This window comes from Mytilus edulis, chromosome 3 (genome assembly GCF_963676685.1).
Source record: "Mytilus edulis chromosome 3, xbMytEdul2.2, whole genome shotgun sequence".
In the NCBI taxonomy this organism is placed as follows: domain Eukaryota; kingdom Metazoa; phylum Mollusca; class Bivalvia; order Mytilida; family Mytilidae; genus Mytilus; species Mytilus edulis.
The window spans coordinates 68,622,241-68,650,109 of NC_092346.1; the positions used below are offsets into that span (position 1 = coordinate 68,622,241).

General features: G+C 29.8%; 1 protein-coding gene and 1 long non-coding RNA gene across 12 annotated transcripts in view; one reads left to right on the forward strand and one right to left on the reverse strand.

Annotated features, from left to right (window-relative positions):
- Positions 1–549: 549 nt before the first annotated feature.
- Positions 550–27,869, forward strand: part of LOC139517242 (uncharacterized) — a 94,375-nt gene continuing 67,055 nt past the window's right edge. For 2 of the 7 annotated variants that reach the window (XR_011663119.1, XR_011663116.1), the window contains exons 1-2: positions 550–572; positions 1,105–1,206. This is a non-coding gene — a long non-coding RNA (uncharacterized lncRNA). Of the gene's footprint in view, positions 573–1,053; positions 1,207–3,339; positions 3,434–27,869 lie in introns of those variants that run through there. The other 5 variants (XR_011663120.1, XR_011663114.1, XR_011663118.1 and 2 more) reach the window with 4 other exon arrangements.
- Positions 20,984–27,869, reverse strand: part of LOC139517241 (zinc finger protein 32-like) — a 66,883-nt gene continuing 59,997 nt past the window's right edge. For all 5 annotated transcript variants that reach the window (XM_071308071.1, XM_071308073.1, XM_071308074.1 and 2 more), the window contains exon 3: positions 20,984–27,676. In XM_071308071.1, coding sequence (XP_071164172.1) covers positions 26,967–27,676 — 710 coding nt within the window. In that variant the 3' untranslated portion in view covers positions 20,984–26,966. The remainder of the gene's footprint in view (positions 27,677–27,869) is intronic.

Genomic DNA, 27,869 nt, shown 5'->3' on the forward strand with positions numbered 1-27,869 from the left:
TTGACATGGCATGGTGGATTCAATTTCGGCTGATGTGTATGACTATTCCTCCTAGTTCTTCCGTTTGTCCTTTAAAAAATGGCAACATGCGAAAAATGAAGAAGAGCTTCAAATAGGTGAGGCATATTCCTAAATCAAAAATTATCTTTTTAACCTCAAACTGCAATGAAACAATATCCAATTTGCTGATACTCTCGTGGACTGACATTCACCAGCAGAGGAAGTAAAATAACGGTACCAATTGTACTGTGCATCAATTGTCTCAGCCGATATGTTTTAATGGTTTTAACTTTAATAAGCATATCAAATATTACTCTTAAACATCTTTATTAAAAAACTAGAGTCTATAAATAGAACTGCATATATAATGAATTTAAAAACATGCTGAAATATGGGTCAGTATTGTGAACTATTAACATAGATCTGCACACCTTTATCTTTTGCTAATACAAGAATTGAATTTCTGAAAATCACATTTTTGAAAGTAAATTTGAATTGACTTATACAATTGTTACGACAGATTATTTTTAATTTTATTAAACCAAATATACGGAGTACACATATCACAATCAGTAAGACATATACATTTTTAAATTATTGCAATATAACCTCTCTTTTAAACGATATATGCGTTTATTCAGAAGGAAAATTAAATAAATATACATACCATTACAATGAATTTAGTGTGTGGAAACCTAAAAACTATAAAACTATACTGAAGATTTATATATATTTACTCATCTGATATAAATTGCTTATATGTACTGTATGGTTTTCAAATGATTTTCAAATAGGGCAAGTAACAGTTTTGAGAATTCTTGTAAGATTACTTAATCCGCCGTATTTCTGTACTTTACATGCTTCTTATGGTATATCAATCCTCTGAGAATAACTGAAAAAGTTTACTTAGTCTTGAGTTTGCAAATTGCTTTGAATATGATATAATGATCATCCAAATTTTTCTTGGAAATTAAACCCAACAAGAACGAAATTGATAGTGAAATTAAATTTTAATTTATTCTTCCAAGAAGGCTTGTCATGTGCATTTATGTCCTATTCCACGACTGTAACCTGTTAAAGTATTTGTTTTAAAATCAAATTCAGTTTATTCTAGTACAGACAAAACCGTTCAAAGAATACTTGCTCATCACAGACAACAAAACAAAGAAGAAAAGATTCCTAGCAAAGTGTCAAATTGCCTGAATGGTAAGTTATTCGTGATAAAAACTTATCATTGATAGTATTGATACCAGTCGAATACTTACGTTTTTGCCTTGCACATGTCATATATATTATACTGTAATATGGTATCGATATTGCAAAACAAAAAAAAACAAAAACAGTGTTGTCTGCTCTTGAAATAGTGATAGCAATATGCGAACAAATGCTCAGTAAGTCTCGATGTATTTCGTATCTGTATTATGTTGTACGTTTGTTTCTTAACTGACCGAAACGGCTATCATGTTTAAACCTTTTTAATGATCGTGTACATTAAAAAACAATCATATATCACAAGTTACATATATATATAAAAGAAGATGTGGTATGATTGTCAATGAGACATCTCTTCACACGAGATCAAATGACACAGAAGCTAATAACTGTATGTCACCGTACGGTCTTCAACAATTGCCGAAGTCCATACCGCATAGTCAGCTATGAAAGACCTCGAAATGATAAATGTAAAACAATCCAAACGAGAAAACTTCCGGCCTAATTTTTGTACAACAAATGAACGAAAAACAAATATAAAACACATCAACAAACGACAATCACTGAATTACAGACTTCTGACTATGAACAGGCACATACATACAGAATATGTCCACACTAAGTTCAAAAATTATTCTACCGTTGATTGATATAAAACATTCAAGGAATCTTACCTAAAACTAGTAATCATTAATAAATATCCAAATTTGATATGCTTATTAATTGGCTGTTTCATTATGCCATTAGGGAAGATAATAATTACCTATGTGTTGTCTGTGTTGGATCACACATTCAGTCATAGTTAAGGGAGACACTATCTTTTTACCTTTCTTAATTTGGTAATCTCTAAACGCTTTCAATGGACTTCGACTAATTCGTCCCGCATGTCAACGACTATTAAAAAAAAAAGTAATTAACATACCTTATTTTGTAAAGAATCAAAAGTCACCAAAGATACCAGACTTATAATTCGGTGTGCCTGGCGCTTTACATATTATTCATAGTGGCCATATCACACACGATGTTGAATAATATTATAAAACTGAAATTTCTGAGAGAAAAAAAGGTGCAAAACACGGTAAAGGACTATACATAAGGGGTTAATTAACCTGGTGACAAAACTTCAATGAATAACACGAACCAGGGAACAGAAGTATGCTTGCGTTTCTTACACTGAATCATACATTTTAAGAAGGGAACAGAAGTATGCTAATGTTTTATACACTGAATCATACATATAAAGTTGGGTATAGAAATATGCTTGCGCTTTCCTACATCTAATCATGCATAAATCCACAATCAATGTTAGCGCTGATTTGAGACGTAAGTGTTACAATATATATATAGGAGGATAAAGTAGTCTATATACTTAAATAACCACTTACACAACATCATTGCGAATGGACAAGAATAGTTAACTGTTTAAGTTGTAAACTAACGAAAGTCTATCTGGGAATATTAATTTATAAATACAAGAAATATGGAAATGTATGTCATTTACAAAAATGAAAACGAAAACACCGAACTGTAATGCAAATTCAAAAAGGGGAAGTGCATAAAACTGACAAAATCAAAAGCCACCAATCAAAACGTACAAAGTGGAAAACAATTGTCATATTCCTGACTTGGTATAGACAGTTTTCGAAGAAAAAGTGGATTAAACCTTTTGTATATCTAGCTTAACCTCCCATATGTATGTCGGATGTTTATAGTTCCGTTATTTTGTCACAATACTGCAAATGAGAGGTTTGGAACGATGTATTATTAAGAACAACTTACCACTATCAAATAGAAGTGTTAAATGTATCTAATAATTATTTATATATTCTTTTTATCAAGTTGTGAAAACATATCTTAAAAGTCAGTACATTTGTTTCCATATGTTGTTTCCGTAATATATTCATTTATAAGTAAATCAAAGCCAAAGTGCAAACCTTTCTATTCGTTTATGGTATTGTCTTTTATCATCGAATTAATGAAATGTTATATTCACAAAGAATATTAATTAAAGCGTTTCTTCCATTTCCAGTAAAATTCTAGGACGCAAATCGTAAAATTTCATAACCATGTTAGAAACATTCAAACTGTGTTCAAATCTAAAAATACACCAATTCACAACAGGTAATGGCGCTTTCGTAGAATAACGAAACATGCTTCTTCCGCGAATTACAGGGTTAGGGAAGTAATAAAATGTATCTGTACTAAGTCTGAAATAATTGTAGTAAGTATTTTAGTTGATAATGTTTAGTTGTAAGGAAAATATGTCTGAATTCAACGTTAAAAATTACTCTTAGAATAAGGTCATAAAAAATTATACTGAAATGAATAGTATAAAACTGTCTTTTAATCATATCATATATTCCAGACAAACGTATCGACACTATATGTAAATCGTAGTAATATAATATTATAAGATATTTACACATCGTTCACAGGTATCATAATGTTGTCCTAAAATTATTTACTTGTTCGGGTTTTGAAGAGATTTTTCAAAAACTAACTGTATTTTCAAAAATGAACCGACCTTTAACCTATAAACATATTTGGGTTTTCGGTATAGTATACACCATATTGGTTACCATAAATAAATACACAACAAGTGTTCTCATTGGTTGATTTATTTATGTCATATCCTTACAACAGGTATTCTTCAATACTGATTTTAAGGAGAAAAGAATTTGAACGCTTGCTAATAACATTTTCTAAAAATCAGCTGGCAATTTTATACATCTTGAAGTATAATGAAAATTTTCAAAGATGTATTAATAAAAAGTTGAAATTCAAAAGAGACTTTGATCTGTAAGATTGTCCTGATTTTTTTTTTTTTTATAGTTGAGCTGTTTAAAATAAGGAGGGTCACATTGGGATATCGGGACTATGTATTCATTTGCTCAATTAACAGTTTTTATATGTTTAAATATTTTATTCAAACCGTTTCAATTTTGTGTCAATTTCAAATATCTAATAAAAAACGTTCTTTATAAAACGTTATGGTAAAAACTTATAAACAGCAATGTATTAAACCGAAAAGACGTTAAATATGTGTTAAAAGTATATTCAAAATATAGTCAATACAAAAAATGAGTGTGTTTAAATTTCGATATGAATCTAAAACAAAACACATTCCATTGTCAGTGTGTTGAACCTCCATAAATTGCATTATAATTTTATATGCTGTCCATGCAAACAGACGGATGACTTTGACAAATGTAAACCTTAAGCAAAAGGACTTATCTACCCAGTAGCCTTATGTCGACAATGAATAATCTAACAAATACGTGCTATATTAAAATATTATTAATAAAATAAGGTAATGAAACTGATGGGTTATGAAATTTTAAATGGTTTATCAGTAACCTCATCTTTATGTTGATGGTCAAAAAGTGTCTTTTTTTTTATTAATATCTTAACTTTAAAATTCTAAATCATAACTATTTTTTTCTTTATTTGCAAGATAAAGTTTTAAAACAGGTTTGATTTTAAATAAATGGCAGTTATACTTCTGAAAGTTTCTCTCTGTAGAAGTGTTAGAGTAAGAAAAATTATGTCTGGCTGTAATTTAGTTCGGCCTACTGGAAGTAAAGGATGAAAACCTTCAAAGTAATTCATAGCTGTGCGTTAATATGTTAATCAACGAAAACCATAGTAAAACTTTCTGAATAAAAAAGTAAGCAAAACCATTATTAAGCATTTAAGGATGAATGACAGACAGATCATAAATCAGTAAAACGAACTCCAAAAATCTTCTTTTTTTTTCTTTTTTAAATATTTCTTTAATGATAAACAACAATTGTGAATTACCAAGAAACAAATGTTGTAATTGGAAAATGGAAACGTTATTTGTCAGGGCAAAGCATTAACATGATCGTTACCCAGACAGAAAACATTGAACCAATAAATTATGTATATCAAAGTAAAAAACTAGTTCAATAGCAACACGAATCCCTTAACTTGTCGTATGCGATGTTTAGGTGCATACGGAGATGCTGTAAGGGTATTTTAATATAACTGAAAAATTACTACCAGTTACGAAAAGGATTGCAATAATCAAATGCATTTAGCAGAATTAACGTAAAACAAACAAGAACCAATCAATCATATGTTTTGCATGGATAAATATTTGAAAAATATGTTTGGTTTTATTCAAAATATTAATCTTATTTCCATTTTAAAACGTTTGTCAATGCGACAAGTATCCATCAAAGCCAACCAAATGACATGAATATGAGTAAATAAGTGTCAATGTTTACCCTAAATATTTCGGTTCATTGTTAATATTGCGTTCATAACAGTAAATGTGGTAGTTTATGATGATTTGGAATATTTTATATTTTTTACTATTGCCTTTATATATCCTTCTAAAACAAAGCCGTTTTAATGTTGGAAATATTATATTGAAGCTGCATTAACAAAATTCCCTTTTAATTATCTTGAAGTTCTTAATCATTATCTCAGCTAATGTCTTTTCACCGGTTTAAAAAAAAATTAAATCTAAATGGACACTTCATCTATTACACATGTTCGACTTATGTCAAACAAAAGTTATCTCGCTTTACGTTAGGTAAAAATCATGATAATTTTTACATTTTTTAAATAGATTGTATTAATACTGTCCTAATAAGTGTACATTAATATATGATATTGGTGACCTTACAGTTATATTTAAGATCATTGGTATTGTCTTCTCTGCTTCATAAATTGATTGTGGTTTCTTCTCTTGTAGTTATGTGATCATTTCGGTGTCTATTTTTTCCAAGCTGGTCGTGTACAACCATTTCAAACATTTTTTTTTAAAGAAAAAGTAACACAAAAATAAATAAAAAGAATAAGTTTTATCTATGACTTACTTAAAAAAAAGAGCAAAAGAGATTAAATCAGAACTTTTATCAATACAAAAAAAAAGATATAACGTACGTAAAAATTCATCAAAGATACTACATGTAGTCGCATAATGTGTTACGTCTCATACGCGTTTCGTCTAAATTAGTGTCACCTACCAGTGTCGCGCTAAAATAAAATTAAGTAGAAAACCAAGAGAATAGTCCCGGTCTATAATTTTCTATGAAGTGTTTTTTTTAACTTGTTTGTCTTTTCTTTTTCTTTCTTTGACATGGTGGTGTCAGTTTTTTTCGACTGGTGAGTTTACAATATCCAAATGTAACTTGTGCATTTTCTTACTTTTCTGTTGAATTGATTACAAGTTATATAACTCTGTATTAACCTAAAAAAAACACTTACAAATAAACAAAAAAAAATGACTTTTTAAAATTGAGCCCGCTGTGAAATAAATAGTCCCGCTATTTTTTTGCGAAGAGTTGGAAAATGCGCCTTGGTATGAAAAACTCGTCAGTAACTGCTGAACTTGTCTCGTGCTTAAACTTTTTTTTCAAAGTAATTTTTATATTTAATTTAATAATTTCATATTTTACTAAAGGTATACGTGTTTATCTTAATGGTGACCTACAACAATACAAGATTTAAGTGTAGTCACTATACATTATATGTATCAAGAGATTATTCAAATTATTGGTCTTATGAACAAAAAACAAAAATGAATACAAATCAATTCAAATTTGATGTTGATTTGAATGAATTTTTCAATGAGCACCTTTCAGGATTTAATATTCTCTTTTTTATTTTGATTTGTCTCCCTTTAATCATTTTACGGTTATGTTTTGCTTTAATGTTATATTTCAAGTACAAAGAATAATTTCAAATACTTCTTAACATTTAGAAATTATTCATTAAGCCAACGATGGTTTAACATTTTTCAGCAATATTGTTACATGTTAAACGATTTCTTCTAGCTAAATCACCCGACTCTGTCTCGTTGACAAATCACATAATGTGAAATCACTTTATATTTATAAACATGTGTGTCGTGTCACGTAATTATACATTTAGGAGAATTTAGCACAGATCATGTTTTTAACTTTGCATTTACTAAAGATAACGATGAAAGAGCCCAAGTCTAGATGATTACTATGTTCTTTTTTTTAATTTTGCAAAAGTTTGTCAGGGTTTTCCGTATATTCAAATTGACGATTAATAGAACGAGTAAGCGGAAAGTTTTCTCAACCCAGTATTGCATAATTTATATTTGCTAATATGCAAATGATCTTAAATTATTTACAAAAAAAAAAAGAAATTCACAAGTGCAAGTTATATATTCGAGAATATAGAATATCGGTTGGTTAGCTGTTTTGACCTCAATCCTAGAAGTTTATATCAGGGAAAAAGGTCGAGAGGAATAATATCATCTGTAACCAACCATTTTCTTATTTCCTGAAGGACGTTTCCCTTACTGTCGGCAGGTTGTTTTGATATGTGGGTATCTCATAACCTACCTATTTATATGAATTGGTCTAATCTACGTTTGATTGGTTGATCACCATTGATATCTGGATGCGTCATCTAAATTCTTAGAAAATAATGTATACATACAACGTAAACTTCCTAGTCACTACTATCCAAATAGTATTTTTAAGTAACCATAATTTTTGAAAAATAAGTATTTTGTTATTATGAAGTTAAAATGAGTTCGTAGAGCATAAACACTTTTGTACGAAGAAAAGTTAATTGTCCCTGAAATAATTTCACACAGAGCCATTTTCTGAAAGTTTATATTTTTTTTTACTTATATTTACAGTATCCCAACTTTGCGTATGTATTTAGGAATTTTTGAACAATTTTATCCTAAAATATTCACCTAATGATTGAATAGTACTAGTAGTACACTAATTTCCTTTCCTCCTCCTTGATATAATACCTTCTTATATCTACTCTGTTCTTAATACATGCATCCTTGATAACGCGAGTTACCTCTGTTTTTGTATTAATTACGAGACCACATTTTATTTACGAAACTGGTTACCCTTCAAAATCAACTTAGTTCAGCCTTTTTATCAAGGATGTCAAGGTGTTTGTCTATCTGAATGATTAATTCCATATGTAGATGCTGTATTACGTTCGGTCATTACTTTTTGTATTTTCTTCCCTTTTCAACATTTGATTGCCCACATTGTCATAACTATTGCAATTGATCTTCCTAAATGTATGCATCTTTTTTACACCGATATGTTTAATGTTGAAATATATTTTATGATAGAGAATTCTTCATCTTCAAGTTATATATTCGAGAATATAGAATATCGGTTGGTTAGCTGTTTTGACCTCAATCCTAGAAGTTTATATCAGGGAAAAAGGTCGAGAGGAATAATATCATCTGTAACCAACCATTTTCTTATTTCCTGAAGGACGTTTCCCTTACTGTCGGCAGGTTGTTTTGAGATGTAGGGTATCTCATAACCTACCTATTTATATGAATTTGTCTAATCTACGTTTGATTGGTTGATCACCATTGATATCCGGATGCGTCATCTAAATTCTTAGAAAATAATGTATACATACAACGTAAACTTCCTAGTCGCTACTATCCAAATAGTATTTTTAAGTAACCATAATTTTTGAAAAATAAGTATTTTGTTATTATGAAGTTAAAATGAGTTCGTAGAGCATAAACACTTTTGTACGAAGAAAAGTTAATTGTCCCTGAAATAATTTCACACAGAGCCATTTTCTGAAAGTTTATATTTTTTTTACTTATATTTACAGTATCCCAACTTTGCGTATGTATTTAGGAATTTTTGAACAATTTTGTCCTAAAATATTCACCTAATGATTGAATAGTACTAGTAGTACACTAATTTCCTTTCCTTCTCCTTGATATAATACCTTCTTATATCTACTCTGTTCTTAATACATGCATCCTTGATAACGCGAGTTACCTCTGTTTTTGTATTAATTACGAGACCACATTTTATTCACGAAACTGGTTACCCTTCAAAATCAACTTAGTTCAGCCTTTTTATCAAGGATGTCAAGGTGTTTGTCTATCTTAATGATTAATTCCATATGTAGATGCTGTATTATGTTCGGTCATTACTTTTTGTATTTTCTTCCCTTTTCAACATTTGATTGCCCTCATTGTCATAACTATTGCAATTGATCGTCCTGAATAAAATTAACGGTATCAATTGTCTTGCACCAGATGCGCATTTCGACAATACATGTCTCTTCAGTGATGCTCGTGGTCAAAATATTTGAAATCCAAAGCTTATATAAGAGATGAAGAGCTATAATCCAAAAGGTCCAAAAAGTATAGCCAAATCCGTGAAAGGAATCAGAGCTTTGCATGAGGGAGATACATTCCTTAATTTATAACAATTTCTGAATGTATGCATCTTTTTTACACCGATATGTTTAATGTTGAAATATATTTTATGATAGAGAATTCTTCATCTGATTTGGTAACTATTGACCACTGTGCACTAAAATTAAGTTGTTTTAATAAAAAAAAATTAGGATTAAAAAATTAAAAAATTAAAAATTTAGAAATGATGCCCCCCCTCCCCCCCTTACACTAATATGTCGATAGATATACTTCAGATTGTATTCTGCAGTAAAATAATTAAACTCATCATAGAAACCATGATTATATCTTTGTATTTGTGACAGACACCCGTTGCGTCTACAAACGACTCATCAGTGACGCTCGAATAAAAAAAAGTTAAAAAGCCCCAAAAAAGAACGAAGTTGAAGAGCATTGAGGACTAAAAATTATTGAACGTTTTGACAAATACAGCCATGGTAATCTATTCTTAAGGAAGAAATACCTTAGTTTTTTTTTAAATTCTAAGTTTTGCTAACATTTAATTTACAATTCTGACCATATCAATGCTAATTCATGTGAACACATCTGAAGTGCTGACATCTGGGCGGATGGATTTAAAGTAAGGAGGACACAGAACTTTCATATAGAAGAAATAAAACATATCGTGTAGTCTTTTTTTGAAAGTTTTAATTAGTTAATTGATATAAGTCGTGGTAAAAACAAAACATATACCGGGTCTTGACCTGCATCACTGTATGCAATTATTGAGGTAACATGTTTACCGTAGCATAACTGATAATTCCCAGACCAAATATTAAAATCAATCAGTTCAAGAGCAGCCAAGAAAAGTTGACGAAAATTTGCCTTATTCAATGAGTGACGTAAAATTTTAAAAGTATCGGCAAACAGGAAGTGGCTACACGGTATATGCAAAAAAATGTCTCATCGCTACAACCCAATATTCTTAAGCTGCAGACAAAATATTATGTTGGTACCTTATATAGAGGCCAGGAATTTGTTTACATACAATTGTCCTTGTAGAATGAGAGCACTAGAATTTAAATCCTCATGAATTCATTTATATCGTTGGTATCAATTTTTGTGGATAGAGATTACCTTGAATTTTCGTGGATAATCGATTTAGTGGATTTCAAGAGTCATCATACAATCTGATAGAAAATGTGTAATTCGTTGAACATTTAAATTCGTGGTTTACCTGTACACACGAAATTCCCCAAAAATTGGTACTCTAAGAATAAAGATGAATTCACAATATCAGCAATGATACAGTGGCTGCACGGTTGACGTTAATATTGTTTACTCACTATAATTACAATATTATAAAACTACAGACCAAATATTAAGTCATTCTCTTTTATACAAGCCAAGTATCTTTGACGAAAGTTTTCCATCGATCTGACGGACGGATGAACGGAGTCGAACGGTTAGAAGACCTGTTTCCGTCTTCGGTGACGCATTTGAAAACAGATTGAACGACAACAATAAAATCAAAAATTTTATCAAGACAAAAAGGAAGATTTAAAAGACAGCTCTGAGCTACCTCCATAAAACATATAAGAGTAAACAAAAAAATACGAAATTCCACTTTCTAGGGTGTCTCACCAGTTCTACTGCAATAAATATCTTTCCTTTCGTCTTACGATATGCCTTACGATATTTGATCATAGGTAAACTACTGTCACCTTAATTCATATCAAATTTAGTAACATTTTCCGTCAATACATGGTTTCTAAACAACTGCCGCACAGTTTTTTGGAATGATGATGTAATGTTCATTGAAACCGATGAGGACAATGAACGCGTATATTCAACTAACTGCGAAATGTGCATTCTAAAACAAGACATCATAACATCATCATTGTGAGGGACAATTGTTTCGTATTACTACTTCCATGATAGTTCTAATATTAAGGTCCAAAATAAGGTCCCTATTTAAAGGGGCTCCCGGGTATAAATTTTTTTTTTCTGATAAAGGATTTCGCTTTATTTTTTTATAAATGAACTTTATCCCATACTTAATAGAAAAATGAAATAAAAAAAATGGGGTCACCGTTCATTTAAGCTCATAATCTGCCTCCGGAAGAAGCATACATTTTTGTTAATGTCCTTTTTTCTGTTGAACTAATAGTAGGAGAAATGGAATTAATATCGAAATAAAAAAATAACCTAATTACAGAAATCGCTTAAATTTTACAGTTATTTATGTACAGCTTATTTGAAAACAATAATAAAAAGTATAGGTCATCGATGAGTTTAAAAAGATATTTAAAATTTAATGTGAAAAAATGGCATATTGCACCAAAGGGATAATTTGGAGCCTTTGCAATGATATAAACATTTGAAAAGTCATCTGGGGCCGAACCGAATCGATTTTTTTTGTTGATTTTTTACCATATCATAAAGTAATAACAAAAAGTAAATAAAATTTGTAATGAAAAAATAAAGGTTTATTTTTTTGCTGAAATTTTTGTACCCGCGAGCCTCCTTAATACCGAATTAAGGGGGAGTAAGTTAATCAAAAAAAGTAATCAAAAAATGTTTCAAAAGGTTTTTATGAAGTTTATTCAGATTAAAGGGGCACTAGCTACAAGATATTCAAAAAATCTAAAGTTTGATTTTTTTCTGTTCAATCAATAACGAAAGTGAAATAGTGAAATAACAATTCGCTTTTTGCAGCCAAAAAGGTTCAATTTTGTCAAATTACGCCAAGAAACATTGATAATTAGTTATTCACTTACAAGTGAATGAGTCGACCTCTTTAAATCCGTATTCATGTGAACTTCAATTTAACCCCTAGCTGGAGATTGACAACGCATTCATTGGATGTGTACTGGTTATTTAAAGAAAAAGAATGTCAACAATGAAAGTGAAACTACGGTTAATCATTTGATTACTAATTCGATGCACAGAAAATCATTCTTATACGGTTAAAAACAATGAGAAACATCTATTTTTAATCTATAAAATAAAATCAAACAGACCTATAAAAATCCAATTGCACGTGTTGGTTTTATCTATTCATATCTTTATTTGTGTTTACATCGCTTATATGGTTATCTGAGGTCAAAACGATAGTTAATTAGATGGCGTCTGGACTAAAAAAACACACGAAACGAACCTATATATTATCTACCCCATGCTCTGTAAATTGTGTATTTTAGACTTTTGATAGTTTGGATAAATGTTTTACATTGTTATAAATCAAATATGAGAATTTGAGTCAAATCGGTGACCATGAATTTGACAGCTAGTGCCCCTTTAACACTGTTTCTTAACAATAAAGGAACTAATCTGCAATAATCAGGACACAATGAGTAATTTATGATTCAGATATATCTAAATCATCCGCAATATGTTTTCATGAATGGTGAATGGGTCCCATAAATTACAATAATAATAACACATCTGCCTCCCTATAGAATATCTTAGAAACATAAAAAAAAAGCCAGTGTTAAGTGATTAAACAGTTTTAACACCTTTTATAGCCAGCAGAATTAAATAAATATGACTAGTATCACAATTGAAAGGTCTTTCCTGTTAAAGTGATGTTTTCGTAATGTACTTTGTACGACCTTTCGTTTGATATACGACAAGCATACCTTCTAAAACTTTTCGCTTTTACACTTAATGACCTCATCCGCCTACTTTTTCGAGTTCGGAAGTATGATATATGTAACATAGATTTGATGAACTTTCATTTGATAGGCGACAACGCCATGTTCTAGAAAGTTTGATTTTTGCACTTAATAACCTCATCCAAGTCATTTTTGGAGGTCAGGAATTAGATATTCCAAATGTACACATAATGACCTTTCATTTGATATACAACAATCTTATCTTAAAAGAAAAATTATTTTTTGCACTCAATAACCCCACCACACCAATTTTTTGGGGACGTCAATTTGAAATTTGAAATGTACGCATATGTTCTATCATTTGATATGCGATAACCTTACCATCTGAGAAATTTAATTTTTTGTAATAAATGACCCCACCCTACCCCCTGGGATGAAAAAGGGGTTTAATTTTTGATTTTTAAGTAGAGTTTATTGAGACCGTCAATTTGATATATCAAATGACCCCATTTGACAAAGTGCCAAACATGATGCAATATTGAAGTTATGAAACTTACAAAGTCAATGCAAAAAATTTCAAATTGATTTTTTGGTGTTTTTCTTCATGGAATTTATTTGGTATTTGGTCAAACATATAACCATGTTTAAAACTTCTTCAATTTCTAAAACATTTTCGGTGGTTACCTGTTGTTGATTCAGAAATACATGCCTCCGCTCCCAAAACTTCAAAATGATTTTTTTCTAAAACGACAGCAGATCTCTTAAATCTGTTTAGTGATAAATGATCTGCAGTTGAAGGACAAAATTGGGACAATTCCAAAGTTCATCAAGGTCACAATGAATCATCAAATATATGATGCAATACCAAACTTGAGAACCGGAAGTTGTAGAGACATGGGACTATCACTATTCCACTCAGGACCACTCGACCTTTCAAATATCACAATGTCAAGGTCATAGTATACTGTGAAGGTCAAGTTGAAATTTCATCATGACCTAATTTTGACCTCAAATTGAAGGTCTTGAATTACTGATCATCTTTGCGGCTTATAGTCGGTTGATATCTGTTACCTTTAAAAGGATATACACACAATAATATACCTTTAAGAATCATCCTGTTGTAATTTTTGAACAGATGGACGGAAATTTTTGGGCTTATCGTATAAAATGTAGAGCTCGTCGAGAGGAACATTTTATACGCTGTATGTATGCAGCAAAGTCTTATCGTTTTTCTTAATATGTAAGCTTGAAATTGCAGCGTAAATTTTTTTGCACTCAGTGACCTTTGACCCTGAGTGCATATTAAAGGTAACATACATTAAAGATTATTGGTGAAGGTCCCAAGTTCTCGAAATGGATTTTTCAAAAATTATTTATAATTTTTAAAGGGAAATAACTCCTTATAAGAGTAAGTAACAAATAATTGTTTGTGTTTATAAACATTGCCATCTATTCTTGTACATGCTGTCATTTTCAATTAAATTCTATCTCTAATACTTTTTGAGATAAATGCAAATAAAAGAAATTGCTTCAAGGGGATATAACTCTCAAAGATGACGATGAAATCCTATGCAGCCTCATATGGTAATACATCATGATGAGATCTACCTATTATCTAAATAAGGTCACGATATCTTTAAAAAAAACGAGGGGGGGGGGTATGTTGAAAAAAATCAATAAAAGGGAGATAACTTCTAAAGGAGATGATGAAATCCTACAATAATTCATGATGAGGTATATTGATGGTCCATATTTGGTCTTGATAACTTCAACAGAAACGGGGGTAGGCCATGTAAAAAAAAATGTTGGAAGAAAAAAAAAACAAAAAAAAAAACATTAGAAAAACAATAAGGTCTTTCCTCACGGAGAGGAAAGTCCTTAATGAGGTTATAGGCCAGTCCAATACGGCCTAACTGAAAGATAAAATGAAATGTAAGAGATAGACAGTAACTATGACTAAGATCAACCATAAGTGAACGTGAACAATACAAGCTAGTTATTTGAAGTCCCTGCTTTGCCTTTGAGTAGTTTTTCCGCAGTTGTAAGTGTCTATATAAGATGTAAAGCTCTATGTGATGAAGAATTGTTAATGAATTTAACAGAGATTCATAAAAGTCTAAAATATGTCATGACTGTTAAATGCCTTTGTAACAATAGACCATGACTGATTAGGTGTTTGACATGAGAGAGGACATGAATGTGTGGCCAAGATCTCAACACCCTTTTTGTAATATCAATCGTGGCAAGAATGAAAAGGCAGTACAGGATAAACACTTTATGATAAAAAAAAAAAAAAAAGCAGTATCATAGAATGTTTGCAGTAACTGAAAACAACTGCAAAGTACTTAGACTTCGAATTTGAAATTGTGCCGTATTATAATGCGATGAAGTTATAATAAAGCAATCATTACTGGTAATGGTCACTTGTCGTGTATAATTCTTTGTAACATAAATTGGATTTTTTCCTTTGATGTTTTTATGAAATAATTTGCTTAAAAAGTGTGGTGAGGGAAAACCATGGTATATTATATGCAAATTTATGTTGTACCATACTTTGCTAATTAAATATGCAACTCAACTAAAATCCAAAGGAAAAAAGGCGGAGCTTCAGTCATGGTATAACATATTCATTTTCATGTTATTCCATGGCTGAAGCTCCACCTTTTTTTTAATGTATCCGCCTCTAAAATATTTAGGAAACCGTAAAACGTACTAAAAGGTCAAGATCTTCATTTGTTTTCATTTTATAAGAAAAAGCAATGAATTATGTGTACCACATTTTAAGAAACCTTTTTCAAACTATAAGATTGTTACGAATTCCCTTAATTTTGGAAACAATTACTTAATGTTTCTTCTTTCAGTTTTGAAAAAAAATAAAATGTAAAACTATTATTTCCTTTGCGAAAATTCAATTAAATTTCGATATAAAAAGGACTAAATATCAGCTACAAATACATGATTTTTTTTTTGCAATCAATTAGGGGGACGTACACTATCTACGCCCTCTGGATCCGCCACTGTTTAAATACATTGTTTTATTATTAAAATTGTGTTTTAATAAATAATCTAATAAAATAACGGAAGAAAAACATTTTTCAATCAGATGAAAATTCTGTAAAATATGATTAATTTGTATGATACATTGAAAACAAACAAAGAAAAACAATTCTTACCGTCATTAGAATAATCATTTAATCCTTGTCGCTGGAATCCGACATTTTTGTTTACCTCAGTCATTATGAAATTACCTGCTCATACAATCATACACGGGGCGCAAAACTAAAATAAATCGGGAAAATCCGACATTTTCTTTACTTTCTGCAAATTCAGGGGCTCTATTACATAAAATACACAGACGATCATACACGAAGCGCAAAAGTGACGCGCGAGCTTCCATTTCATTGGATAAAACTGTAACGTGATCAATTTCTAATATTAGTTGAAGGTCTTGAAGCTGTCAATCATTTTATTTATATTACAAATTTTATATACCATGTGTCTTACTCATTAACATATTTAAACAAACTCATCCTTCGGATTCGTTTGTTTAAATATGTTAACTCGTAAAAACCATGGTATATATAGTACTTATCATACTTTTATACAGGAATCACAAAAAGAATCATGCTTTGAGCTATTAATGAAAATTGAAATTCTTCGAGAAAACCAAACCAAATTATTCATCAACAGCATGGTTAATCATAACATCTTTCCTTTAAGAAAAATGAAAGGGCAACTCCTATATATGCAAAAATTAAGGAGTGAAACAATACTTTTTAACATCAAATCCTGCATGTTGAATCATATTTTCACAACAAAATCATATATTAGCGATGAAATGTAGGAGAAGGTTTTTATCAATTTATGATATTTGTCATAATTTTAAAAAAACAATTGTCTACTTAAGGTGTTGACAAACAATTGCCCTCTCTCCAATTAGATTTTAATGTCTGAGAAAAAATGTTGGAACAGGGTAATAAATCCTTCTGGAGAATTTTCTATATTTAGACTAATGCTGTCATCAAGATTGTAATGTTGTCAAAAATGTATCGACATCTCAATCCATGGGTCGATTGCACTGTTGGTTGAGGTGTCCTCCCAATAATGTCACTATCCGAGTTGTCAGCACTTATGTGTTGACATGAGATATCTTTGATGTGGTAATTGTAATAGATGATCTTTCTACAATAATTTAATTGCTAAAAAGAACTTAGAATTTTCTTCCCAAGAAATACACCTCCTAATCTGTATTTGGTAAACCCTTTGAGATTTGTTTGATCCTTAATCTCTTCAACTTCGTACTTTATTTGGCATGCTAACTTTTTTTTATTACTGGTCACTAACGAGTCTTTTGTAGACGAAACGTGAGTCTGACGAACATATTATTATAAATTATAAGGGTTTTTTCTTCTTTATAATCTTTAAAAAAAAAAAAAAAAAAACACAAATAAAATGTAAATGAGTTAATGTAGTAGTATGTTATCACTTGATAGTACTTTCTAGATAGAAAAAATAACATGGGTGTATACTTTTATGATATATTTTCAAAGGTGCTATGAGAAGTCAATTATTTTATAGAAGGTAATTAAGTGTACAAATGAAGTATACACTACGTTTCTTATTTACACACCTTACAAGGGTCTTCTTTCTGCGAACATAACTTGGCCATAATTTATTTTTGATAAATATACTTGAATGCCCTATGAAATATAAACTCCTTATTGATTTGAATTGCGCAGTTTTATATTCAGTAACGAAAAGAAAACGCAATAAAATTCAAGTATGGACAACTGTTTACAATTTGGCCCTTGAAGTTTAAAAATGTGTTTTCAATGATTCATCGTATTTGTTACGTATATATGAATAGCTCTTTTCAAATAAAAATCAATAGGACTATAATCATCCAAGAAAATTGTATGATATTGAAAGTTAGTTAGCAAACATTGTATTCAATAGTTAAACTATTTTCTTAGATACGTTTCTTGGCCCTAAATTTAATCGGTAAAATGAATTAATGCGTTTTAAATGTACAGGTTCAAAAACTGGAGTGACCATCTAAATCATGTACATCTAACATCGGACTAGTTTTAAGTAGTCATCTTATTGAACTTTTAATTATACCGAGGACGAATGCTAGTCTCTGAATGCATTCAGATAAGTTGTCAATACTTCTGTACTGACATGATTAATAAAGTTCGCAATCCCTCTCTACCCTAGATAGATTTGCTATCCCTTTGTTCATATAGCTCCTAAAATATGTAATACCTAACATTAATGATTTCTTTTTTACTGAATTAGAAGCGCATTGCGAAAGCTAATGTCTCTTCACTTCGTCGGCTTTCATTTTTTTGTTTCAACGTTTCTGATAAAGAAAATTTCAGGTTCAATCTACTATTTTTTACATAAGGAAATGCCTTTACGAAGTCAGGAACATAACAGTTGTTTTCAATTCGTTTGATGTGTTTGAGCTTTTGGTTTTGCCTTTTGATAAAGGTCTTTCCGTATGAATTTTCATTTTTTTTTATATTTTTACTTTTTTTCAGAAAAGCGCTTTGGCGCCCAAAATTGTAAATTTTCATTTACATGAAATGCTTTGAAGCAAGGCTAAAATGTTTGGTATTAAACGAAATTGTCGTTATTTCTGTAGTCTAAGTATGGTTTCTTACTCGATTTCAAATCTCAATATAGAGTAACCTTATGTTTCAATTTGGGTATATTGAGCTCACTTTCAGTACATGATAACATTCATTGATGTTAAGGTTAACCCAGCATTGTGTTTCTTGAATAAGTTTTATGTTGTTTCTTTTATATAGTTATATAAGGATTGAATGCGTTTTCTGTACTGCTTTTTCTTGCATTTCTTTCTTTTACGATATTCTGAGTTAAAGATCGTCATTGCAAGAGAAGGGTGTCTAAAGTCATGTGATTGTCTATCTTTATATTTTTATCAGTCAGGGAAAAAGGTGTTTAATTTTTATAGTGCCTGTTTAATATATTAAACTTGTCCAAACTTGGTTTTGTACAGAGACTTGTCTGTTGTTTAAGGTCATAAATATGATGAACGCTAGATGAGTTTTAATTGTCATGCCATTTTGTTCCTGTCCAACATTGTCTTTTAAGCATATTCCGTGTAGCTACATCATATAAAGTTGGTCTAGTTTTAGGTCTAGCAAATGACAGATATGAAACTTATTATATGGAAGTATCTACGGAAATCGGATACATTTTTACGAAAGTATATCGGTCTTCTGTTCTCAGCTTGTCCTTTTGATTGTATTTTCTCGGTGTTCTATATTCTAATTTTGTGGAGCATCGTTGTTTGTGATGAAGTTATCTCAACAAGGCTGTTTGATATCAAAGGTAGGTCACCATAGTCTACATCTCATTTTGTAATTCATACACTCCATGTTTTGAATGATTTTAAACTGTTTATTCTTCGAAATCTTGTGAGTTTACCTCCAATTGAGTAATGGTGCTGGTTATTTTGCTCCATCTGTAGTTTTCGGTATATTTTGTTATTGCTTGTTACTATGCCTTTTCTCCTTTTGACATTTGATCCTGGTTTTTTTAATTATATTTTATTCCTAATTTGATTCATTGGCTATCACTAATTTCAATTAAAGTTTGGAGATTCTTTAACAGCATACAAGATTTTATAAGAAGACATATCAATATAAAATACAATCATATGCTCCGCAGGGCGCAGCTTTATACGACCGCAGAGGTCGAACCCTGAACAATTTGGGCAAGTATGGACACAACATTTAAGATTGATACAGCTCTGAATTTGGATTGTGATTAAATAGTTGACACAACATAGGTTTCTGACACAGAATGAATGTGGTCTAAGAACTTGAACTTAAAAACTTAAAATTTCTAAATTGGACATTCGGACGACGACGACGCCAACGTCATACCAATATACGACCAAAAGTTTTTCATTTTTTGCGGTCGTATAAAAACTTAACTAATTGCACGATTTTAAGAGCAGCGAGTCGTCCGGGGGGTGGCGTTGACAATGTTAGCGTTTCCTTCTATACATGCATGTGATGAATCCCTGACCTAAATTTGAATGTTTGTTCTTCAATTGTATTTGATACATTTACTATTTGTGATATGAAAAGTACTGAAGAGTAACATAAGATTGGTGTTTGGACCTATCCCTAATTACTTGTTTTAAAGTTTTAAGTCGTATTACCTACGGAATGGTATCATACCTTACTTTTGTATATTAATACAACAAAGCTTTATATGTAACATTTCGCAGAGTTGACTCATTTACCACTCTTTAGATAGGAAAATGATAAGGTAATGTAAACATATTCCTGAAAAAATTAGTTCTTTACATTTAAAAGATTACTTCTCAATACAATGATTCATCAAGTATCTACAATGAACCTGTCCATCTAAATAACAAAGAATGAGGAACAGGGAAATATTTAGACATACATTTGTGGTGTAGCTATACTTGAGGATTTGACACATCGTTTTTAAGCATTTTTATCACATATTTTGTATCTGTTCGAAACTAATTCATTGTGATATATGTTATCTGTGTCATTTTCTGATATATATTACTAGTATATAAGTTTCCTCCACAATTGTATCACCAGTCCAGTAGTCAGCACTTCTGTGTTGACTTAAATTATCATCGATATGGTCATAAATATAATTTACTATTTACAAAACTTTTTTTCGAAATACTAAGGAATAGATTACCTTGGCTACATTTATCCAAATATTCGTAATTTAGGGTACTCAAGGTTCTATGATGAGTTTATCTCAAATGGTAGTTATTGGCTTTCTTATATTAAAAGCAAATTGTCCTTGTTATATCTGGTAAATTTAGTCATATACTTCAATCTTGAGACTGAGACCAAGCATGTGAAAAACTTACATTCTCTTTTCAGAATTCAACTTGACCAAAAAGGTGTCTGATAAATGTTACCATATATGGAAAATATGTGTTTTCTGATAGGCCAGAGTACATAACAAAACAAAATTATTTTAAAAAGTTTTATTAATGTTATAAAATGATGTTGATATCAAACTATATAATGTGCATTTCTTTATAAATATATAATGGATAAAATCTACAACTCATAAATTGCATAGAAAATATTTGGAAAAATGTGTAATGTATTAGAGTATCTATCAAATGGAAGCCTGCTTTAACATTTGCTAATTGTCAACCCTATACATGCACAAATATATAAATATCATTAGGTGGGATCTATAAACAATTACTGTGGCTTGATTTGTAGCCTTCAATTTTTGAATTTCTGATTTCTGATATTCAGGTTGAATGCATATCATGTTGGCCAAAAAGATAATAATAAATAAGAAATACATTTTAGTGTGTTTTATGTGACACTTAGCTTTCTAAATGTTAATAATAGGTTTACCCATGCATATAAAAAAATATCAGAGTTTAAAATAAAATGGTTTGATGATTGAATTATTAAGTACAAAAAACTCCTTGTTGGTGGGATAAACATGTTGATTGTTCTTATAAAACTGTGTTCATTTCAATCATGGTTTATGACACCATAAAAGCAAAGTGTTAATTATTTATTTACAATTAAAGTCTTTAGACAATTATGTCAATGGAATGTGCTAAGTAATACAAATTATATCACAACAGTGGCCTTATATGAATAACATTGTCTTTTGCATTTTATTTCTTATTTCAAAAGAATTTCAAAATTACAATATTTATTTAAAATAGGATTAAAAAAGAGACTGTCTGATGTATTCTCCTTGTATTTTAAAGATACTAATGATTTATAGCTTTCTATTTTCACAACTGCATACTAAATATTATTTACAACACTTTTCAAATCGCATTTTTAACTATATATTGTATTTCTTTAACAGATAATGAATCAAAACCTTGGACAAAAAAAAATCAAATATGCTCTCTTTTAGCACAACCTTTAAATAACATTCACAACCAATTTCCTTGTGAATGTTACATTGTATTATTATACTGCTTTAATCATTTAATATAAATACCAAAAAAAAAAGCTAAAGAAAAAGGATATGAATCTATCAACAAATCAAGTCAAGCTTCCCCAATTTTGTAATCATTGATATTTTTACCCAAATTTAACATGAGCAGGTATTTCACATTTTACTGAATTTAATTTTATGACCTAGATTGAATTTAATTTGAAATTACATTATCATTTACAATATGGTTAAAATGAAATAAAGACCCACTAAAAGAAGATAGTTTTGTTTGCTTTGTTAACAAGTTATTTTGTCAACTCAATGCACAAAATCAAACAAGTATTTTTTCATTATATTTTATATTACAAATTATTTCATGAAATCTTTTCAATAAAAAAACAAATTTCAGACTTAAAATTTATTATAATTTTTGTTAAATCTCAGTTATATCTTATATTCCTAGTGAATTATATCTTACAAATATCATCTTCAACAAAATCTTTTAAAATCAAATGTACCATCAAATATTTATTGAAGTCTAAAATCATAATTGATAAATAATTATGTTGGGCTCAGTAGAATAAAAATATCATGTCATAAAGGGGTAAGTTGCAAACATGTTTTAAGATAAAGATTTGATCATCTAAAACAAAATTGTCAAATGAAAACATTGTCTCTATGTACAGACAGCTGTTAATGCCAATATTTTGTCATTACACAACTGCAAAAATGTTCAAGTTATTTTGATATTAAATTAAATTAAAGCACTAACATAGAGTTATATTGTTATACATAAAAACTATTGTTAAGGTAGTAAAACCAGCCTTTTTTCGAATTGTCCTCCATACTTAGTGCTTTTATGAAAATGATGCATGCAAAATGTTCTATGTCTAAAGAATTAATAAACCTTTTTAATTGAATGTTTAACAATAAAAAAAAATTTATAGCAGTGAGCACTGATTTAAAAAAAAAGTTAAATTCTAACAACTGAAACCTACTTGGCCATTTTGTCATCTTAAATTATTCAGATTATTTGAAAAAGCTACTTGTGAGGAAAACTGCATACAGAGGTTAATTGCTTTGTGGTTGAATACCAGGCTTTGAAGTCATAAAACTTTGGATTCAGTTTTTTGTACTCATACTTCAAAATTGACCAATCAAAATGCTGGATTTCATGTTTCGAGCATGGTTTTTGTGCTCCGAGCACTGAGCAGTTTTATGACTTCAACCCCAGGACCCTTTTCCATGCTTTGATTCAATCTTAAAATTGGTGGAAGTTAGGAGAACCTCAAATACACAATATTGATATAAAAATGATAAAAATAAATTGTATTTAAAATACATCATTGTAATTGAATTACATCTGTTATACACTGTGACTTCGTTGCTTTTATTGGGTCATATATTTTTTTTCTAAAAGAAATTTAACATCAACTATATAACTTTGTTATTTACACATCATAATAAATCTATCAGTATATTAATAAAAAAAAACACATATTTCTCTAGTAAATTTAATTTAAATTGGATTAACATACTTTCTGAATAACAAATCATAACAAATCACACTCTAATGCCCAGCAGTTAACTCAATGAAAATTCTTGTAAATACATTTTTTTTACATCTACTTATATTTTTCTAATGAAAATCTACTATTTACAATCAACTGAAAAATATTTTAAATTCTTGAAAATAATACAATTAACAAATTACAAAAATTTCTGTCATAAGATATTAAATGATATTAAAACAAGTCATATAAATAGTGCCATCATGATTGTACATGTGCAGCACATAAATTTCTTTTTTTATCTAGTTTATATGTTGGGTAATATGTTCATCCATAAGGAAATATTTTTTCTAGTGATGGCCAAAGTACACTGATATTTTTGTTGTTGTCTGGTTTGTATGAAAAGAGACGCATCCTAGACAACTGAATAAGAACTAAAATTTCATTACAATCTATATTAAAAATTCAAATGATAATCAATTAAAGGTTAAAAGGTACATATGTAACAAATTTATTACTTAAAAACGTAGAAAAAATCATTGAATTAACTCAAAACTGTCCTTTGCAAATGCACATATCCTCTGTTCCTATACAGAACTATTGTTTTAATACATTTATTCATTCCAACAGACCCATATAGAGACTTCTAAATGAGTCCTCAGGTAATTTAATGAGGCAGCCAATATTTTGAAATTGAATTTATTTTCCTGCAATTAAAAGTATTATTTATGAAGCAAGCAATATAACAAGCATATCTACAATGAGGGATATGTTTCCCACTACTTACATGCCAGCATTTTTATTTCGTTTTAACCTAAACCATCTAAAATAAGAGTCTGTATCCAAAATATGTTTCTTTGATGTTACAGTGTTTGGGCTAGATAAGTTTTATTTATATGAGATTACTTCAGCATTAGGTTCCCAAATTTAAAATAAAATCATTATTTCATGTATCTGGTTCTATTTTAACTCATTTGTTATATATTTGTAATAAATATCTGAATACATAAAAGTAATAGTAATGCTTGTACATATAAACTCAATATAAATTAGGAGTAACTGTATGTTTAAATGCCCCCTACAATTTTCCTTCAATAAATTATATGGATTGTTAGTTAAAAATACCTGTTATATTTAAAACAACTTCTTGCCCACAGTGCAAGTCAAATCAAACCATATGCCAGTATGTGTAAAAATAATAAAGAGATAAAAAATGCCCCCTCTTTTCTTTCCTTCAACAATATCTCTTCTTTGTTATCCATGAAAACACATCTTACAGGCTACAATATCATATTACTTCACAATAACAAAACATAGTTGGCAGTTTTTTCTCTCACTCAAAGGTTAAACTCATTCATGCATAACAGCTAACTAATGGATAATAAAATTTTAAAAGTCATTGCAGCAATGACATTGTCTAATTTTTACATAACTTATTCAATACCTTTCAATAATAAAATTGAGGATGGAAACTGGTAATGTGTCAAAGAGACAACAAACCAACCAAAAAGCAGAAAAAATAAAACCATTTTAATTGTAAAACAATTACTGCCTGGATATTTACAAATCAATGAACAGAAACAATAACGTTTACAAACAAAAAACTTCATAAACATAATAAGATTAAAGCTATAAAATTGTAACATGTATACACTGATGCCCCCAAATTTATCTCCTACATGTAACATATATGTCAATTTTGCAAACAATCAATCTTAAACCCTGTTCACAAATATACTAAGCTGATGAACAATATTTATCAATTTCTCATCTGAGTTTAGTTCATCCAAATTTACAGGTCACAGTGACCTTAATTCAAGATTCATGTCCGATTTAAGTGAATTTTTGTGACAGTTAATCTCTTGAAAGTAGTGATAATCAATCTGATGAGTACACATCTTATGAAGATTAAATCTGGCATATGAGTGAACACAAACTGTATTCAATGTCTTACCGAACTTACATCATATTTGTTGCATTGTGAACAGGGTATAATTGTCAGAAAAAGATGCATATTATTGAAATACAAACAATGAAACAGACAATTTTCTGCATATTTTTTCAAACTGTTTTCAATCAGCAATTTTTCAGTTAAAGAGTAAAATTCAATTTGTGCAAGACTAAACTCAAATGACTTTTATGTTGTTATTTGACGTTTTTTTTCACTTAAAAGACTGCAATTATACCATTTTAACCTTAGATTCAAACTGTTCCTACAGTAACTTAAAGAGTTTTACTTAAGCTTACTTTTAGGGAAAATGCATTAGTGTGAGTTCTGTATCAAATATTTCCTTAATAAAATATTTCTAGTACAATACATTTGTATCTGAAAATTAAACCCAATATGGAAAATAGGTTGCAAATAATATTTTATTAATATCATTGTATAGTTACTCATCTAAGCAAACAAAGGACGTGTTTGTTGTTTGAATAGAACCAACTGTATTTTCCTTTATGTCATAGAATACAGTGTAACACCTCATGAATATTTTCAATTATACATCAAACAGTCACTTATCTTTACACATGAATAATTGTTCCTTTCTTATCTAAAATATTATGGGAACACCATTGAGGTTCTGCGATTAAATACGATTTGGATAAGGTATATCAAATCTCCATATCTGAGAGACCTTCTGAATTGTGAAAACAGATAAAAATATATGAAGAAAGATAAATTAATACATGAACAAATTATTTACATATTTGGAATGTTAACAAAACTTGACAACATAAGAATAATAGAACTTCTGTTGAAAGAAGATATACATGAACAATTCATTAACAATGCAAAATAAACAAACAGTAAAGTCCATAAATTAAAATAACCAAACTGTTACATGTCCATCTTCTTATACAATATATAAAACATGGATTTCTATTTAAAAAATATAATATAAACAAACAGAAGACATCAACAACAATGCAATACCGGTGCCTTATATTGACAGTAAACACACTAACAATTGGTTTAAAATGATAAAAGTTCAAGCATTTATTTAAGTTTGGCTTGTGTATAAAAAATAAAATGGAAGCCCAATAAGCTTGTCATATATATTATGCCAATACTAAATTAAACTATATTAATATAAGCTTCAATATGCTTCTGTTTCAACACAAACAATTGAAATACTATTGAAGAATGCTGATTGCTAATAATTTAATACAAAATGAATGAAATTTAAGCAAAGACCTGACATTCAAAAAAAAAATGACAATTACATATTTACAAATGGGTGATATTATAAAAATTGGGACTTTGGATTTAAAATAATACTGATGAAATTTTCAAATTAACTCTTTTATACATAAATTTATGGCTTCCATGGATAAATTTCTATAAAAATAAGATAATTTGATTGGTTTTATTGAATTTGTATCACATTTTGATTTCTCAGATTTCTTTTTGGAAACTGGGAGCACTATGGCAGCACTAAAAAGTAATAAACCTTTTTTAAAACAAAAAATATGAATATTTTTCGGCAAGAGAAGAAAGGTACAGAATTTGGTTATTTTTATCATCTACAATACATATTCTTGGTTCAAACCCATATCATGAGCTTTTTTCATGTGGATTTTCAATGAATCTTCAGTGTTAAAGCCTTTAAGGCAGATTTTACACCTAAAATGCATTTTAAGGTGCACTCCAAGTCCATTTACTGTAGCAAAGCCTCTACTACAAAACTTGCATTTGTAATTGAGCTGCTCTAGATGAACTGTTTTGATCCCAGTGACTTTGTGTGTACCTTGGACTTCTGTGTCTGGTCTTGATGGTATATCTCCTTCCCAATCAATATCCTTTCCATGGACTGCACGTACATGTTTCTGTAAGTCATAGCATACAGAATACTTCTTTTCACAATGTGCACATGCATATGGCCTTTCCTGAGTATGGACACGTTTGAAATGTTGCTCTAGACTGTCATTTCCCCAAAATCGTTTAGTACACAGGTTACACTTGAATGGCCTGTACTCTCCATGGTGCATTTTGATATGGCGTTTGAGGTTACCCATGTAAGCAAAGCTCTTCTCACACTGTGGACATTCATAGGAACCCTGTTCTGGCCCACTTTGTTGAGGTAGGTCTGCATCGACTACTTTGGTTTCTTCTGGTATATGAGTTGGAATACTATTAACCTTTTCTTTTGTAACATCCTTCAATGGTGGGATATCTGAATCACTTCCCTGTTCACTGCTTGCCGTTGAGGATGTAGAAGATGGGGAGTCCAAAGCTAAAAACAGAAAAGCAAATATTATAATAGTTGAAAAGTTAGTTTAAAGTTAAGGTTCATGTAATACATGTGACAAAATTGAAATTCATTTCAATTTACATCTCCCATGTAATAAGATATTGTTCAATAAACAAGCATGTCCTCTTTTTCTTAATTGTGATAATACAAAATGAGACATACATGTGCATGTTTT